General features: G+C 50.3%; 8 protein-coding genes across 8 annotated transcripts; 3 read left to right on the forward strand and 5 right to left on the reverse strand.

The window, feature by feature from the left end:
• Positions 1-474: 474 nt before the first annotated feature.
• VC83_07187 (uncharacterized protein) lies at positions 475-1,242 on the forward strand (the record flags this gene model as incomplete). The annotated part of the gene is made up of 1 exon (XM_024470764.1): positions 475-1,242. One exon carries the CDS (start codon positions 475-477, stop codon positions 1,240-1,242), a length of 768 nt encoding a protein of 255 aa, XP_024321826.1.
• Positions 1,243-1,595: 353 nt separating this feature from the next.
• On the reverse strand, positions 1,596-3,599 carry VC83_07188 (uncharacterized protein; the record flags this gene model as incomplete). The annotated part of the gene is made up of 3 exons (XM_024470765.1): positions 1,596-3,166; positions 3,219-3,266; positions 3,314-3,599. The coding sequence occupies 3 exons, from the start codon at positions 3,597-3,599 to the stop codon at positions 1,596-1,598; spliced, it is 1,905 nt and encodes a 634-aa protein (XP_024321819.1).
• A 49-nt stretch (positions 3,600-3,648) lies between these two features.
• VC83_07190 (uncharacterized protein) lies at positions 3,649-6,061 on the reverse strand. The gene is made up of 2 exons (XM_024470767.1): positions 4,902-6,061; positions 3,649-4,841 (listed from the first exon to the last, which is right to left on the reverse strand). Exons 1-2 carry the CDS (start codon positions 5,900-5,902, stop codon positions 4,202-4,204), a joined length of 1,641 nt encoding a protein of 546 aa, XP_024321941.1. The 5' UTR covers positions 5,903-6,061; the 3' UTR covers positions 3,649-4,201.
• Positions 3,708-4,016, forward strand: VC83_07189 (uncharacterized protein; the record flags this gene model as incomplete). Its single annotated transcript, XM_024470766.1, has 2 exons — positions 3,708-3,945; positions 3,988-4,016. The coding sequence occupies 2 exons, from the start codon at positions 3,708-3,710 to the stop codon at positions 4,014-4,016; spliced, it is 267 nt and encodes an 88-aa protein (XP_024321818.1).
• Positions 6,062-6,860: 799 nt separating the features above from the next.
• VC83_07191 (uncharacterized protein) lies at positions 6,861-7,304 on the reverse strand (the record flags this gene model as incomplete). Its single annotated transcript, XM_024470768.1, has 1 exon — positions 6,861-7,304. One exon carries the CDS (start codon positions 7,302-7,304, stop codon positions 6,861-6,863), a length of 444 nt encoding a protein of 147 aa, XP_024321942.1.
• Positions 7,305-7,551: 247 nt separating this feature from the next.
• VC83_07192 (uncharacterized protein) lies at positions 7,552-8,606 on the reverse strand (the record flags this gene model as incomplete). The annotated part of the gene is made up of 2 exons (XM_024470769.1): positions 7,552-7,638; positions 7,689-8,606. 2 exons carry the CDS (start codon positions 8,604-8,606, stop codon positions 7,552-7,554), a joined length of 1,005 nt encoding a protein of 334 aa, XP_024321939.1.
• A 224-nt stretch (positions 8,607-8,830) lies between these two features.
• VC83_07193 (uncharacterized protein) lies at positions 8,831-9,367 on the reverse strand (the record flags this gene model as incomplete). The annotated part of the gene is made up of 1 exon (XM_024470770.1): positions 8,831-9,367. One exon carries the CDS (start codon positions 9,365-9,367, stop codon positions 8,831-8,833), a length of 537 nt encoding a protein of 178 aa, XP_024321940.1.
• Positions 9,368-10,071: 704 nt separating this feature from the next.
• Positions 10,072-11,234, forward strand: VC83_07194 (uncharacterized protein; the record flags this gene model as incomplete). Its single annotated transcript, XM_024470771.1, has 3 exons — positions 10,072-10,101; positions 10,131-10,841; positions 11,139-11,234. 3 exons carry the CDS (start codon positions 10,072-10,074, stop codon positions 11,232-11,234), a joined length of 837 nt encoding a protein of 278 aa, XP_024321945.1.
• Positions 11,235-18,157: the final 6,923 nt, after the last annotated feature.

Consider the following 18,157-nt stretch of genomic DNA (forward strand, 5'->3'; position numbering starts at 1 on the left):
GCTTGTATCATCACTAATTATTGCCGCTCAGCGAGCATTGTTTAAAATACGCTGTACAGCTTCAAAACCCACTGGTCTGGCTTCGCCATTTCCTCGAGTGAACACTGCAACATTCCACAAGCCATCACGTGAATAATCATCCCATCATTGTTTGTCTCCAGAACTGATTCGGAGCTTCGAGTATGAATGTCCAGTCTGTCATTCACCATTTGCTAGTACGATGGCCACGTATGCATGTCACATTGAATCACTGCAGCCTACTATATCTTGACTACGAAAGCCAGCTGAGATCTGAGAATTTCATTCCTTCACATCGACACATTGAGAACATAGCTACCGACCCAAGAGACTAAGTTATAATACCATTTATTATCTCATACCTACCCATTCCAGAGTTCTCATATACCCTATCCCTATATTTCCTACTCAACAAATCATTTCCCCCGATATCGGCGACGAAAGAGAGCACGAGGCATGGCGGATTGGGGATACAACCCGCCTCATGGCTGGGCTCAGGGCCCATGGGATGGTTTGGATGGCTTCTTTTATCAAGATCCCAGCGGCTGGGCACCCGCAGCTCATGGTTTCTTCCCCGCGCCGCCAGGATTTGGCTGGTACGAACTCCCAGGTGATGGTGTGGGCGGCTATTTCGGCGATTTCTCGGGAGGCTTGTCACTTGGAGGATATGGCGGCATGTGTGGCACGATGCCTTGCGACGTTGGTGGCATGGGCGGTATTATGGGATACCCTGGCCTCCCGTACTTAGGCGTCAGCGGCGGCGGCGGTGGTGGCGGCGGGCAATCGTGGCAACAACTCGGACTCCCTGTGCACGACGGCGGGATCCCCGGGGTCAACATCAAGAACTCCACCGACGGCATCGGCCTCGAGCCCGGCTACAATTACATCTTTCCCAAAGAGCATTGCAAGATCCACGTCATCAAAAGCGTGACACCGCCCTGGCAAAATGAGGGGAATGAAACGTTCAACTACACAGCGCATGTGGTTCCTACTTGCGTGACGCTCAAGACGCTGCTCCAGCAGTTCGGGTGCGACAATGAGGATCCGGGGAAAAATGTTCTCCATGAAGTTGTTCCTGGGGGAGGAGGGAAATGGTATCGTGGGTTGACTATTAAAGGGAACAATGGAGATCTAATGAAGAAGAAGGTCAGTGAGATGGGGTGGGATGAGAAGAGAGATGGGAAGAAGGGAGAAGTGGTGTGGGTCTATTTCACGAAGGATTAAAATGCTGTTACGGAGGAGGTGTCTTCTTGGCGCATTGGGGCAGTTTGGATGCATGTTGGACAATGATGGACGCCGCTCTTGAAGTGCTCTGCGAGATTAATTTACAGAATGATTGTCGAATCCAGATATCCTAACACATCCATCAACAATAACTAAGTGATGAATTTGCTGCTAATCCGAACCTTTGCATCTTCAAATGAGCCTCCAACCTAACACCGCAGGCCATGCCACCCTGTGCTAACTTAAAGGTATACCACAAATCCATTTTCCCGTCCACAACGCCATTTAATATCCACAATCTGACTTGAAACAATGCAAATATCATATACAATAGTGTACAATATGCACGACACTCAGTAATACTGTCCCAGGCCTCCTCCACCTCCTCTCCCCTGTCCTTGTGGACCAGATGGCACCCGACCATATTCGCCTTGCTTCATCCTTTGACCCTCGGTCTGCTGCCTTTGATATGCCGTTGGTACTGATGGGAAGTCTTCGTATGTAATACCTGCAGCATGGCCCTGTTGCACTTGACTTCCAACGTCATCTAGGCTCCGATAGTCGTGACCACCTCGTCCTCTCCCTCGTCCAGGAGCAGGTGCTGCACCTCTTCCACCTCTTCCTCCTCCACGCCCTTGCTGGTGCCGCGGTTGATTAAAACCTCCCCTCCCACCTCTACCCCCTCCATCTCGGTGATCATTTCTGTGTCCACCACGCCCGCTGGGGCCCCGTGGCACCCCATCGTCATTAATATGCTTTCGCTTATGCGACTTATTGGGGAACAGGCTTTCGTACTCGCCTTCCTGCTTATCCTCTTCTTCAACGCGTAACAGCACCTTCTCTCCAACTGTCGTCTCAAAAATAAACTGCTTCTCAGGTGGCACTGGTTGCCAGTTTTGTATCTTCGCAGCATCAATTGGACGCGCGCCCTTGCGCAATACCAACACAACAATGGGTACCGGGTTCTCAGTGTAGAACTTTGAGGACTGCGGCACGGGACGCACAGAACAGGCCCAGACTTTCGATTCGAAACTAGCTGTACCAGTCACTTCCCAGAGAAGCTTGTTACCGATGCCACCCACTTTGTCCAGAATCGAATTTGGCGCCGGACGCGGCGTGATGAGTATGTTATTTGCCAGGTACTTGAGCTCGCTCTCGGGCATGTTTTGCGGAGGGTGAACTAGACTCAGTAGTTTCTGCGTGTCGGGCTGCGTAATTAGGTAGCCCGTGTAGAAAACCGTTTCCTTGATGCACAACCGTTTTGACCGCACTGCAGCCGTGCCTTTGGTCACGGCGGCGTTGTGATCGTTAATTATCCGCTGGATCTCACTGGCCTCTATAACTGGATCGAGAAGCGTCGCACTGTCTGCGACTTGAATAACCTCTGCTGTTATGGGACCGCGCGTTGGGTATCCGCCAATGCCGTTTTGACGTTTATTGTAGTCCATGAAGAAATCCCTGAAGCCTTTAACATGCTTGACTCGGTCCTCGTAGATGCGTATCTCGTCGGCCACTTTATATGTCTCCATCAGTGTCTCAAGGAAGGCTTGCTTGAACAGCATCGTGCTGCCAAATCGCTGGTTGTTCGGCCCTGCTTTGGGCTTCAGTACGACCATGTCGAATGCCAACTCTCTGCTCGCCACCATCCGGTTTATCAACTCCGCAAAACCGTGCTCAGAGCGCCCGGTAAGAAGAACGGTGAGCGCATCCTCTTGTTGCATGCTCAATTGTATCAGCTGCACGATCTGTTCGTTCCACCAGCCCGCCCACCCACGTTTCTGTTCGAGCTCGGCTCCTTCGCCTGTCGCTGCGAGGATGCGGACATCGTGCCACCAGCCTCCAGTTGCAAAGACATCCTGGGTCTGAAAGAGGCCAATCGTCGGTCCATTCCATATCTTCGGGTTCGGTAGAGGGGAGTTGAAGACTGGGAGCTGTCAGTATTCGTCAATGGGCTGGGCGCAAGTCGAGGTTCTTACGGGTATTGTCAAAGTCGTAGACGTGAATCGTTTTGATTTTATCCACCGCTACAACAGTTAGTTTGTATAGTCAAAGACGGGATAGCAAGACCTACAAGGTAGCTGTTTGTCCGCCACAGACCAGCGGTTGAGGGCGGTAGTGGTATGGACTGTTTGCGAAGGGGCCTGGTTCTTGCTGCCCCAAGAATGATGCATGTTTCCCGTGGCCATTGTGGCGCTTCGTCTATGCGTCAAACAATTGGGTCTGGTGCTTGAGGCAGATGAACTCGAGGACCGAAGCTGCAACCTTGTTTGATTGTCGTTGGTGGTGAGGCGTGGGGTGGAAGGCGCGAGGCTGACAATTCTCGACGCAAGGTTCGCTTGGGACCCGCTAATAACCATGCCGACGCTGAGGGGACCAAGTTTGGACTTGCATTGAAATAATTGTAATATCAGAATCTTTATAGTCTGTGAATTTCTATGAATTCGCGAGGTTTAATTGGGAAAAGAATGTCGACCGGGTTACCAAGACAAGCTATTCGTCTTCTACGGAACGTGACGTATCCAGAGACCTCATCGATACTCCTCCAAGTTCACGTGAAGACGGGGGTTAAGCCACCAAAAGAAGATTCTATACTATCTGTTGAAGACGACCAGATTAAGCTTCAAGTCCAATCTCCAGGAGTCAATGATCGAGCCAACACGGCTGTCAAATTGCTCCTGAGCAAGGTAAATTTCCAAAAGGATAGTACACAATACAATTCTCATTTGATCTAACATGTCGGCCCAGGTTCTGAATGTCCCAAAGACAAATATTAATATCGTGTCCGAGGCGATAAGGCTCACTACAAGAGCCTTTCAGTCACCGATTACACCACCAGATGTGCGGACGACACGGAAGAACTCTCGCTCATCAAAGCGCTGCTTCTTAAAAACGCAGATGTATCCAATTCCATACCAACGCCCCACCCCCTGCCCATGCCCCAAGGCAGAACATCAAAGCGTTAAAACTCCATAGCCTCCGCGGCAGCAACGCCCTCTTCTCTCTCACGCTTAACCTTGACCTTCTTCTCACTCTCCTTTTCATCCCTGATGATCCCAGCCACGAACGTCCGGAAATAGTCAATATACGGCTTGAGACAAGTCTTCTCCCAGTCCTGGACATTCCTCCCCTTGACCTCCTCCGGGCCTGTCCATTTATCGATTTCGCCCAGCAGCTCTGTCACAGTAGGCACAGCTAGCGGATCAAACGCCTCGAGCTTTCTCGTATCTATAGGCACGCAAACCCGGCCGGTGCCCGGGTGAACGACGAATGGACTCTTCAGCAAATGGTTTAGCTTCTTACTGACCTCGATATCGAGACGTGGGTACGTATACTCGAGCACAATATCCTGTTTGGCCTCTAGAAGCGCTTTCGGATCCAGGGATTTACTGGCTCCAGTCTTGGCCAGGGCATCGATATCGGCCCATTTGGAAGCCGAGGAGCGGCCAGGCGCAGAATCCCACTTCTTGCGTAGGGATTCGTTGAGAGTCCTATCGGGGAGTAATTGCAGCAGGCGGTCGGCCTGCTCTTGGGTGGCCCAAGGATCCTGGTCTTCCAGGATATCAGCCTGGAAGTGCGATTTAAGCGTTTCTAAACTCCGGCTGCGGGTATATTAGATTTGTATATAATGATAAGAGAAATCCAGAAGGGGATAAACTTACGCAAGATGCGGATGCAATGGCCTCTTGATATTAACCTTCTTCCCGCTCTGTGCACCTCCCTTAATAACCTCGAGGTACCCCGCGATCGCCCTCCTCCTGCTGTCATCCATCGTCCTAGCCTTCTTATCACAAACCCATGCGTGAGCTCCACGACGCCCAGAATACACCCACATAATATGCTTGAACCCAAAGTCGTCCCTGAGCGCCACATCCACGACCTTAATTGCCATTGTGATGAACTGCCAGCACCGATTACAGATATTCGCCTTGTCGCAGCAGGTTCTAACATCATCGTAATCCGTCAAATCGATATCGAAACACAGCTCCTTCGCAATCGGCTTAAACGCTGTCGATCCCCGTAGTGTCTTCCTGTCTCGCGGGTTCGTCGAATATACGGGCCCAATCTCAAAACGAGACGGCATCAGGCGAAGCACGTCGCGTCGCAGCAGCTCTGAGTTCGGAAAGCTTTGATAACGCAGGTAGGCATCGTTGGACAGGGTGAATGCGAATTCACGGTGCGCAAAGTCGTTGCTGGGCATCGGGCTGTGGTTCAGCCACTGGAAGAGGGGGCGCCAGGGGAACAGGCGCTGGTAGAACGAGCGCATGACTTCTGGGTCTGATGCTCGCGCGGTGGGACCGATATTTATAGGTGACGGGGCATCCTGGGGCGAGGGGCTGACTTTGGTGTCTGGGGCGGCGGAGCTGGGGAATTCCTCGTCGGACGACATGTCGTCGAAGATGTTTTCAAGGTTGATTTCTTGTTTTACTTTCACCGGACTCGGGTCTGGCTTGATATCTTCTTGTGCTGGAGTCGGTTTGGCCATTTCATCTGAGTCGTCGGTCTTGACAAGCTTCGTTTCTTCGTCGTCGATGTCGCCCATCTCTTCGTCTTCCTTGGTCGGAACTGAGGCCTCGATATTTTGGACGTCCACCGCTTCTTCCATTGTTTCGTCCCCCGCGGTTCCAGTAGGTTGCAAGTCGGGAGTGACGGAATGGGGCATACTGGTGTGATATAGGAATTTCACTCTTGGGAGTTGTTTGTGTTTACTGCGGGGTTGGTATATAAATTTATGGAAGTCCGTCAAGTGGAGACGCGTGTGGATGAAGCGTGGGGTAGGCGACGCGTAAATTGAAATCGCAGCCTCGTCAGCCTTGTGCCGTCTTGGAAATCTATGCGAGAATGTTGGAAGATTCCCCAACAATTAACGTACATGCATAGCGAGTGGGCCAGCATAGCGAACGGACCACTCTATTTTACACTATAAATCACGAATTTCATAACATAATATCTCAACAGCCCTTTAATAATAAGTTATAAAATTTTAATATTAGCCTTTTACAAGCATTTAAAGTAGTCTATTTGATTTTTAAAGCAATTGGTCTTGTAGTTATTGAGATGCTAAGATTTAGGTTAAAAGTAGGGGCTAAAACTTAATATCTCAATAACCACATAACTAATTGCTTTAAAACTGAAACAGAGCTCTTTAGACGCCTATAAGAGGCTAATCACATAGTTTTATAATTTATTATTGAAGGGTTGTTGAGATATTAAGTTATGAAATTCGTGATTTATAGTGTAAAATAGAGTGGTCCGTTCGCTATGCTGGCCCACTCGCTATGCATGTACGTTACAGCACTTCACAAACACGAATATGCAGAATATTAAATGCACAGATTATAATAGATAAAGTCGCTCATTTATTGCTCCCTCTCTAAAAATAGCCACTATCCTAAACGTCATCAGAAGAGGCCGCTCATTTCGTCTCAACCTCAGCCAGTGTGTTAAATAGTATGAACTCGTATACTGCCAAGCACTTTTCCTGACATCATAGAGTCTGAGCGGGTCCCAAATAGGAAAATTTGGGATAAATAAACATTGTGTTACTGACCTCAGCCTTCGTAGCTAGATAAATGGAAAATAGTCTATCACTGCTGTCATTTGCTGGCCTAGCAGTGGCATCACCGGTCAGCACCTTCATCGGGAAGGCTCGTATCATAGTCTTCAGGAGCTAATCCAAAGAGAGTTTTGGGTTTTGGTGGCGGGGTTGGGGTGGCAGAGTTCGATGGCAACACATTGGACTCGTTCCTTAATCCAAATGGATTAGTTGGTGAAGGTCCAAAAATAGTTTCGGCATTTGATGGTGTGGCAGTGGTGGCAGCATTAGATGGTGAAACATTGGACTCGTTCCTAAATCGAAAAGGATTAAACGATGAGGATTGTGCCGGCACGCCCGCAGCAGAGGCTCTGGAAGTAGACCCAAAGAGAGAATACGAGCTATGAGCCGGAATCGAGCTAGCTCCAAGCAAACCAAATGGTGATGTCGATGCCGTGCTTGTGCTTGGGGGTATAGCTCTACTAGCATCAAAGCCAGAAGTGGAGGAAGACGGATGTGGTGCAAACATCGCAGATCCGCTGCTAGTAGGTATATTCGTGCGAGCTGCTGGTTCAGCAGTTGGAATAAATGAGCTCAATGACAACCTTTGGCCAAAGATACCACCAGCACTGGTGGATCTTACCGTTAGAGATGGAAGTGAAGAGGCGAGCGGGGAGACCCTGCCAAATATTGGGTTTGACACCTGGCTTGTAGATCTGGTAACGTCGCTGGTATCATTTTGGGGTCCAGCGTTCGATGCCCCAGCTTCAGACGAGCTACCCGCACTTCGTTATAGCGGGGGAGGCAGTTGAGGCGGGTGTATTAGGTGCAGCCGCCAAATTATGGCTGACGGTAGGCTCAGTCTGGTTTATATTAGCTAAAGATATTAGGCTATTCTCTCCATGATACTTACAGAAACTGGAGCCTGTGGGAGGCTTGAGCTCGCTGAGAGGGGTGCAGTAGCCGATGCTTGCGGAGATAAAATATTAGTACCATTGGAACCAAGTCCACCGCCTTGGGCAGATGAGGAAGAGGCTTCTGTTGTGGTTGGGTTTGTCGAAGCTGAAGCAGAAACGCCCACAAAGTGACTAAACGGACCGCCAGTGCCAAACGCTGGTCTCTGTGTACCAAACGGACCGCTAGTGATGCCAAAGCCACAAATGATACTAACGCTCGCCGTGCCAAAAGCTTGTGATGGCGATTGGCCGAAGCCACCTCCCTTTAGCCACGGTCTCCCCTTATCCATGGTATCACCCGGGCGGCCGAAGGTGTCGTATGGGTGGGCACCGGGAGTATCATCGTATCCTAACGTTCTCGTGGTGTACCCAGTGTTTGGAAGATACGTTGTATATCTTATTTCACCAGATGACCCAGCAGTTGTGTCACCATCTCCCGATCCAATGTTCTCAGAACCACCACCACTAGAACATCCCGAATTTTGGAGTATCGCAACAAATTTCTGCTTCGTCGGAGCACTGGCGTCCAGTATAAACTTTCGAGTTTCACTCGCTGCCGAACAGTCCTCTGGCTGATGTTTGGTATCATGGACATGGTACTCACAGGCTCCCTTAGGCTTTGGCCTGTGGGCAAGAGACAGGTCCAGACCAAGGCGGAGTCCCTTGAAGATGTCTTCAAGGAAGGACGGCCATTGTTCTACCAAGTCCATATTCCTATCAATCTGACCAGCAGCATTAATTTGCGATATAGTTGCATCGGCGGCGAGCTTGCGACAAGGGGACTCTGGATGCGCCCGCTCGTAGATGAGTTCTATATGCTCCGTAGGCATTGGGCGGGGCGCCAGAAAACTCTCGCCTTGTATGTAGGTACTCATAGCGATGTTGAAAAGGTTCGTCCAGCATATTGTTTCTGCGAACAAGCAAAGGCGGATAAGCGCCAGTTGGTGGGCTTCCTCGGACTCCTTAATCGGCTCGATTGGTGAACAGTAAGGGATGCCATCGATACGACCAATCGAAACTGGAAAGGGGCCAGGTATGACAACATTTTCTGGCGACGGTCGTGAAAAATCCGAGAAGCGATGGTTGAGAGCGAAGTCTTCTAATCGAAGCTCCTCTGGGCAATATTGGTTATAGTCTGTCTGAGTGAAATATGGTCGAATCGATCTCGCATATTATTATTTCCCTGTGGCTGCACGAATATTGTAGCTGATATCTCCTCATGCGCCCGATATGCAACGCTGCCTGTCCCACGATTTGGTGGGAGGGCAGCATTTCCTACTCGTAGCTTGGTTGCTCCCACAACTATACCCCTGCGAAACTCGTCGAAAGGTCCCGGGCCATATCCTAGAACAGGGATCTGATTTTGATACAGCCAGCCAATTAAAAGGTCAAAGGCATCTGGACTATCCTCCGGTAAGCGGATAGTCTGCTCATCGGCCTCCTTGAATTTGCCATTTAAGGCCCTTTCAAAATACTCCGACTGCGATGTAAGGAGTGCCTTGTGAACAGAGTAACGCTTCTCTCTAGGTCCGACGTATACTGTCACAATGTCACCGCCCATGAGCCTAGAAGACGTTAGTATAATATGATGAAATTTTGGGGCCACGTCCTGTACAAGATTCGGGAAGCCTGCCATGACCAGGGTTTCCGGGGCCAGAGACCGATCTCGCTAGGATAATATGATATGATCTGATGGTTTTGCGTGGAAATGTCCAGACTGATAACCAAAACGACAGATCAAATTGATGTTGTTTGCCTCAGGTGAAGGTTTAGGTCACAGCAGGCAGCAGAAAGTTTGTCACAACAAACGCTGCCAACATGTAAGCGATTGGTCGCAACACCAGCACAAACTGTCTCGTCGCTTCAAAAAGGTGCAAATTAAAGCACAATTGTTCCTGATGCCAACCCAACTGCAATCAACTGCAATGGGTGTTAAATAGTATGGATCATCGAAATGTTACGATTCGAAACTGAGCTAGAAGTTTCTTAAGATTGATAGTGGTGGCAGTGCAGGCAGCAACAAGGTTAAGGACAGGGATCCTCTTTCAACTACTCACATCACAATCCCCTTCCCCCATCCTCTTTCAACTACTCACAACACAATCCATACCTTTCCACAGTGATTTAGTCACTGTAGATTGTTGACCTCCCTGGTCTCATTCACTCACACATCGAAGCTGAACAGCAAACACCAGAAGACGTCAAACTTGTCACTGAATTGGTATCGGACTATTTGAAGAGTCCTCGAAGATTCTCGCTATCGTATCTGCCAAGTATGACATCAATGTCCAGGTCATTCTCAATCGAGCTTGAGAGGTCGATCCCCAAGGAATTCGAACCATGGGGATCATCACCAAGCCCGATACGCTCGTGAAAGGATCATCAATCTAGCTCGAAAGGTCGATCCCCAAGGAATTCGAACTACGGGCATCATCACCAAGCCCGATACGCTCGTGAAAGGATCAGAATCCAAAGATTCATTTGTTAAATTGGCCAGGAACGAACGAGTCAAGTTTCGCCTGGGCTGGCATGTTGTTAAAAATCTTGACTCTGCACACAAGGAATCCCTGAAATCGACACTCGAGACCCGAAATGCTGAAGAGAAAGCATACTTCAAGGACAGTAACTTCAAGAGTTTACCTTCTCACAACGTCGACATCGAATCACTGCGTGCTCAATTGAGCAAGGTCATCTTCAACCAGATTCGACTTGAGTTGCCTCGGCTCGTGGATGATATCGAGCAGCGGATTCTTACTGCTAGACCTGGGCCTAACCGCACCGGAATTAATGACCAGCGAGCGTTCTTGATTCAATTGAGTCAAACATTTCAGACAATTTGCCAAGCGGCGGCTATTCGTAGCGATTATGACAATGATTTTTTCCAGAGTGATGAATCGTCTGAGAAACGTCTCTGCGCGAATTTGATGAACAAGCACTTCGAGTTTGCTGAGAATCTGCGGAAATGGGGGTCTCAATGGATCATCGTGGAGAAAAAGTCTCCCTTCGATATTCGGAGCCGGACACACGAGAAGGCCATCACAGACGCCTGCAGACTTTTGAAGCGAGGCCGTGGCCGAGAGGTGAAACCCCCCATCCTATGCCTGGGGCATGTAAGGCGGCCCATCATGTGAGGCCGCCCTGAACTCAGGGGCTGCCTGGCAGTGGAGCCACTAGGGATCGGTAAACTAGGGCATGTAGGAACATAGGATATAAGGAGCTGGAAGCCTCAGAAGGAGGCCTCCAGCCGATAGTCGCTGTACATACGTAGACCTACTGTCTTGCAATACGATCTCACTTCCTGCCTTCTGACCTGGTTCCCTGGACTCCCGTGAGACCCTAGGGACTGCGCTTTACAGGGCAGTTCTCAATTCTATGTCGATTATAATGCTAACAAACCTACTATTTAGCTTCTCTGGCCTTTCGAACCTGAACACCTCCTCATGAAACTACAGCCAGATGTGAGCGCGAAGGTCCTTATGTACCCTGAGATTCCACCTACCTAGGTCGTGCTCATCGCGCTTACAGCGCAGTTTGAGCAGGCCGACACATCCTAGGTCTAGGAGGGTAGTAGAGGCAGGGAAGACCAACAGCAGAGCCGGCCTAATAGGCCTCGAAAGAGGCCCTCTAGCAGCTTAAATGAGAACTAGGGTGCCAGGTCCTTTCATAAGCGCCCCCACCTACCTGACGCTAAGGAACAGCAGTGGAAGGAAAACAATCTTTGCTTTGCCTATAGAAAGGAAGGCCACTAGGCAGCGTAGTGCTTTGCCCCACAGACTGAGAATAGCTCGCATGTGCGAGCAGTAGGGCTACGGGCACCCTACTAGTAAAAATACCAGACCCCTCTACCAAAGCCCTAATGGCTAGAGTAGGTGCATAACGGGGAGCTTTAAGTCTGTCAACCTACATCGACGTAAAGGGAGCGGAGGCATGGCGGACCATCTGCGCCCTTATAGACAGTAGAGCGACGGAAAATCTCATGTCCCACCTTATCGCAAAAGGGATAGGGGGAAACTAGGAACCAAACTTTACTATAGCAAGGGAGGTTGGAGAGCAAAGATTCCCTTGTTTAGGAAGGCTTAGCTTACCCTCTACGTCAAGGACAATAGGGGGGTAACAAGGGAGGGCTAACACCCCTTCGTTACTACTGTCCTAGAAGAATATGATCTAATGCTTAGGTATCTGTGGCTATCCTATGAGAATCTAGTGATAGATTATAAGCAGGCAACTTGTCATACTGACATTCGTTGCACTCAGTTTGCTATCAAACTCAAGAGCAAACTTGGAAATCTCCTCCTCAAACCTACAAGTCACTATACATATTTTGGCTTATCACACCAACAACAAGAGCAATACTACTCAATCATTGCTACAACCATCTATGATTCATTACACGTCATCGCTCCTTAGTTACTGGGCTGATATTACCACATAGCATATCTCTACAACCCTCTATGATTCATTACATGACATCACTCATACTACCACATGACATATCTCTACCAACTAGAGGCCTAGGAGCATGAACGATAGCTCTAAAAGCTCCTACGAACCTCTATGATTCATTACATGTCATCGCTCTTTAGTTACCCACAAGATTGGTTAAGTTATGACATAATTTGTCTATGACATAATTTGTCTATGACATAATTTGTCTATGACATAATTTGTCTATAGGGGTACTCTGACCTTGGACCTCCTTTTACTTCCTATAGGCTACGAACCTAAGAGATGGTTCTATGGGATTCTCTTACGTCGACTACAGTTACCAAGCCTGGTAACTCATGGAAAGTCGTGGAAAATGAGAGAACTACATTCCTTTAGCATAAATAGGATTGCCCTTTCCTTAAGAAAGGGCAAGCAGACAATACAGTAAATTGACTATCACATACTTCGACGTCTTTTGCTTGCGCCACGCCTGTTCCTTCTGGTGTCGCCTCCCCCACATCACGTTCTCGCACTGTCCGTCCGTATCGCTCGCCTGAAGTCGAGGATGAAGCTGAGGAGCCCGAGGCTCCAAAGGGTGAGCGCACCATGCTTGGGTGGAAGGTTGCTGCCCGCTGTGAGGTTCCCGATTCTGCGGGACGCCTTCACGCTGGCTCCCGCCCGTGCTGCGTAAAGTGTGCACACACGTATTACAACTTCCTGGGCCAGATGTGCTGGGTTCCTTCTGGCATGGCCAAATGCGCGGACTGCCTTCGGGGCAACCACGCGTGCGTTCCGGTAAGGGACTCCCTCCTCGTTGCTTGTTTTGGCCGAGGGTGCGAGTCCTACTTCTTCGTCGTTTTACTCTGAGTCTGGGTCCCCGTCGTCATCCTCGTCTGAGGGCCAGGGTTCTGATTGATCATTCCCATAGTTTATAGGGCCAATACTATTACGTTGTCCCATCCTTGCTTCCTTATGCATGCTTTCTGTGATATGCCTCAATTAAGGGTAGCCCTACATCATGTTTTGGCACCCATTGATCGTCTGCGGCTGTATAACCAGCCCATCTAATAAGGTATTCCTCTCTGTTTCCTTGTCCTTTCCTGATTGTCCTATGATCTAGGACCGCTTCTACCTGGTATTCTTCCTCACCGTCCACAATCTCTGGGCTAGGTGGAGGATTGGGTTCCTCTGTGTTTTTCCAATACCTTTCCAGTAAGGACACGTGGAACACATCGTGGGTTGCCTTGTACCTTGGTGGTAGCTTCAACTGGTAAGCCTGCTTACCAATACGCTGGGTGATCTCGTACGGGCCAAGCCAGCGGTGCCCAAGCTTCCTACTTGGCTGGATAGTTCTGATATTCTTGGCCGAAAGCCATACTTTCTCCCCTACAGTGTATTGCATTGGCTTGTGCAGCTTGTTGTAGCCTCTTATTTGGGCTTCCTTCGTTCTTTTGCAAGCTTCCTCCAGCTCCCGCCGTAGTTTAAGGATCATGTTTACTCGGTCTTTCGCGACTGGCACCTCCCTTCGCGTGGGGTCGTCCTCGACCCCTTGCCTCAGGTCAATATTAATGCTGTACTGGGCCTGGTTGGGTGACATTTGGATGGAGTCGTGGAACACGTTGTTGTAGGTAAGTTCCGCAAAGTGGAGGAGCTCCACCCAATTGTCCTGGTGCTGATTACAGTGCAACCGCAGGTAGGCCTCAATATTCTGATTTTGCCTCTCGGTTTGGCTATCCGATTGAGGGTGGAAGGCAGTCGATAGGTTACGCCTTACTTTGAGGTGAAAACAGAACGCTGACCAGAAGTGACAGGTGAACACACTCCCTCAATCCGTGATTATTTCGGCTGGGATTCCAAAGTCCTTTACCCAGAACGCAAGGAAGAGGCGCGACAGCTCTGGGGCTGTGATGGTTTTCCTACATGGTATATATTTAGACACCTTAGTATAACGATCTACTATTACGAGGATAGAATCTGAAGCCTTGCCTTGATCTGCCCTACGCTTGGAGGCAGATCTGTAATAAAGTCCATACTTATGGATTCAAATGGTTTTGAGGGCATCTTTAATGCCTGCATTTCGCCATATGGCCTGTGTCGTACGGGCTTGATGCGTTGGCATCTATCGCAGCCCCGTACATACTCCCTGGTTTCCTCGCTGAGGCCAGGCCAGTAGTATTTGCGTTGGATCAACTCTTGGGTTTTCTTATATCCAAAATGCCCAGCCAGTGGGTCGTCATGGCAAATCTTGAAGATTTCCATCCGCACTGCCTGATTGGGAGGTATGTATACCGCTCCCTTGAAGCGTAGGATGCCTGCATCGTCTACTCTCCAATCTGAAGAGCCCTTTGCTCACGCCAACCCAATATCCTTGGCCCTTTTAACAGCTAACTCGCCAGTCGCCTGGAGGGTTTTGATCAAGTCTATTAGGGGTTCAGATGCAGCACTATAGGCGCTCTCTCCCTTGGCTACAGCAGCTACTGCAACCCGAGGGACAACGAGACCTGGACTCTTGGTGTCCTTACTATGGTCATTGCCCAGTCTTACGCTGCTAGCGTTTGCCTTCCTACGCTGTAGGTTAGGTTCTCCTATCTGGAAGCCTTCTTGGCTTGTTATCGTCTGACTTATCTGCAGGATACCTCCTGCCTGCATGGCTTCTCGGAGCTTGTTCTTAAGGGTCGGTAGCATCACATTCTGGCTACCCTTTTCACCCTCATAGTCTGGTCTCCTAGATGGACCGTCTGCTGGGTTTGTTTTTCCCGCTCAATAGGAGATGTGGAAATCATAGGCTGATAACGCCTGTGCCCACCGCGCTTGCCTCCTTGTGAGGGCGGTGGTTTCCATAAAATACTTCAGATTGTTGTGATCTGTTAGGACCTCAATTGGGTACTGGCTTCCTTCGAGGTAGTGTCTCCACTGCTCGAAGGACTTCACGATCGCCAGGAGTTCCTGGTCGTGGACTTCATAGTTCAGCTCTGCTGGATCTAGCTTTTTGCTGAAAAAGGCAACTGGGTGCCATTCGCCCTTCTCTTCTGGCTTAGTTCCTTCCACTAATTGGGACAGGTTCGCAGCGAGCGCAAAGCCTGACGAGTCCGTCTCGAGCCTGGTTCTACAGCATGGGTCGAAATGGACCAGTGTGAGGGCTGTAGTGAAGGCCTTCTTCAACTGGCCGAAGGCGCTTTGCTGTTCCTTCCCCCACACGAACGGGCCTGTCTGCTTGCCTGCCTTTGCCCCTTTCATAAGGCCTGTCATTGGGGCCACCACGGAGGAGTATTGCTTTACAAAGCGCCGGTAAAAGTTGGCAAAGCCGAGGAACACCTGGACCTCTCGATGGGTCCTAGGTATTGGCCAATCGGCGATTGCAGCAACCCGGTCGCTTTCCGTTGTGACAATATACCCAAGGAAGCTTACCTTCTTGGCATTGAACTCGCACTTTGAGAGCTTCACGTATAGGTTCGCCTCGCGTAGGCGTCCTAGGACCTCTCGTACGTGGTCAGCGTGTTCCTCCTCCTTCTGGGAGTAGATGAGGATATCATCAAGGTATACGACACATATGGTGTCAACCAACCCTTGTAGGGTCTCATTCATGTACGCTTGGAACGTTGCAGGTGCATTAGCCAATCCAAAAGACATCACCCTGTACTCGAAGTGTCCGTATCGAGTACAGAATGCTGTCTTCCACTCGTCGCCTGGGCGAATACGGATGCGGTGGTAGGCGTTCCTAATATCAAGCTTCGTGAAGCACCTCGACACTTGGAGCCGATCCAAGGTCTCCGTAATCAGTGGCAGCGGGTGTTGATTCTTCACGGTAATCTTATTCAAGCCTCTGTAGTCTACGAAGAGACGTAGGCTTCCGTCCTTCTTCTGAACGAATAGGATGGGCGCGCCTGCAGGGCTTACGCTCCTTCGGATCCAATCCTTCTTCTCACTCTCGTCGAGGTATTTACGGAGCGTGGCCAGCTCCGTTTCCGATAGGTTATATACTGGCCCATACGGTGGTTCCTGGGTTCCAGTATCGATGGCATGGGTTTTCCTTCCCAGCTCTGGCAGTTCTTCTGCCTTTTCCTCCGAGAAGACGTCGATATAGTCCTCGTATTCCTTCAGGCATTGGGTAGGCGCGCTATCGTCTGTGTTGAAGGCCAAGATGAAGGCAGTATCACCTTCCTCCCATTCTTCAATATCCGCCACCTCGGCTCTCGCAATATCGAAGGGCTGGCGCCAGGTCTGTTTGCGCCAGTCGATCTGGGGGTTGACCTGCGTCATCCAATCCATCCCAAGGATGACGTCTACTCCTGGGGTGTCCATGGAAAGGAGGGTCTGGGCGACCACGCATTCCCTTTGAAAGTGGTCCCTAGCTCGGACCTGGGTGGTGGCCGCTCCATATATCACAACCTCTTTTCCATCGACTGCCCTTGCCCGTGGCAGTGCCCTATCCCGGCACTCCAAACCCTTCTCTTTGGCAAACAGAGGGTGGATGGTGGACGCGTCAGATTCTGAGTTGAGGAGGGCTCTTGCCTTGTGCCATCCGGGCCCTACCTGCACCTCTACCTCGATCTCCATTCGACGCTGCGCCGTAGGCTTCTGGGGTTCTGCTGGGAGTCACTCCCTCTTGGGGGTGTAGGCGTCCAATTTCCTCACCCCTGGGCCTGTGTGTTGGCGTGGGCCTCGACATTCCTTCGTGAGGTGGCCCGCCTTGCCACAGTTATAACAATTGATTCTGCTAGGGATTGGCCTAGCGTCCCTACTGTGGGTAGGGGCCTGTCCTCTCGCCGGCCGCTGGTCTTGTGGGCAGTGTCTATTCCAGAAGGGTGTTCTTTCTCCTTGGGCCGAGGGCTGGGGAGCCCTGTGGCTGCCAGAGTTGCCCTTTCGGAATGGAAAGCTGCCCTGGGAGGTATTCCTTCCTTCCCTTGAGTTGGGCTTGTCAACGGTAGGAGTTCTCTCTGTTACCCACTGGTTTGTCATTTCTAACATCGCCAGGATATTAATGATAGCATCCCTGTGGGTAGAGGAACGCTCTGCGTACCCTCCTTCAAGGAGCCGTTGCCTCATCTCTGGGTGAATCTTCGTCAGAAGGTGGACAGTCTTCTGCAATTCAGTATACGGTTCCATCTCGCGTTCGAGGTCCTCAAGGTAGGCCACGAACTTGCGGATGCTCTGCCCTTTCCGTTGTAGGGTGACGTTATACTTCAAGGCCGCGATGCGTTGTCGGTTGGCTGGGTCGACATAGAGGTCCCGAAGAAACTCTTCGGACCCAGCGATATCCAAGGGATCTATGTATCCTTCTCCTTGGGTTGCGCACCGGTTATCCCATTCCTTCATAGGATGTCCTTCCAAGTATTGGGCAGTGAAGGCCACCTTAGATTGCTCGGTTGGAAAAACCCTTGGTTGGTATCGGAAGATAGCGCGGATCGAGGCCATGAACTCGTTGAGCTCTCGGATGGATTCGCCCTTATATACCTTAGGTTCCTTGACCCTTCCTATTGGTCTCTGGGCTGGTGTGACCTCCATTGATACGGTAGAGGCAGTCTCTGCCTCCTCCTCTTGTTGGGGTTTTTCCCACTCGTCCTCAATATCTTGGTGTCGCCTTTTTCGACGGTTCTCTTCCTGAATCCGGGCTTGCTTCTTCGCGAAGTCCCGTACTGCCTCAGGTAGGCATTGTAGTCGTCGCCGTGCGTTCTTCAGAAAAGCTCTAGGGCTTCCTCCATCGTGTTGATGTAGGCCCTCTCTTCGTCCATCCGCTTCCGAAGGTCTGCCAGCTTCGAGGCCATGCTCTCGTCCTGGCCTGCCGTCAAATGGCTGGCTTCTACGGGCGTAGTTCTTGGAGCTGGCTCAGTGGCGTCAGTTGCTGGCGTTGCTCCTCCAGAAGTCGCACGCGTAATCCTTCTTTCCATACTTGCCATCCTGACCCAGTAGGCTGGATATGGGTTCAGTCAACAGAATTGTAAGGATCGTAAGCCTAAGGGGTCTCACGGGAGTCCAGGGAACCAGGTCAGGAGGCAGGAAG

The sequence above is a fragment of the Pseudogymnoascus destructans genome, assembly GCF_001641265.1.
Source record: "Pseudogymnoascus destructans isolate 20631-21 unplaced genomic scaffold scaffold_18, whole genome shotgun sequence".
In the NCBI taxonomy this organism is placed as follows: Eukaryota; Fungi; Ascomycota; class Leotiomycetes; order Thelebolales; family Thelebolaceae; genus Pseudogymnoascus; species Pseudogymnoascus destructans.

Excerpts from the sequence above, each read along its gene's own strand:
- VC83_07190 (XM_024470767.1), bottom strand. The coding sequence starts at position 5,902 with ATGCCCCATTCCGTCACTCCCGACTTGCAACCTACTGGAACCGCGGGG. Across the intron at positions 4,842-4,901 it reads CCATTGCATCCGCATCTTGC|CCGGAGTTTAGAAACGCTTA; the intron begins GTAAGTTTATCC and ends ATATACCCGCAG.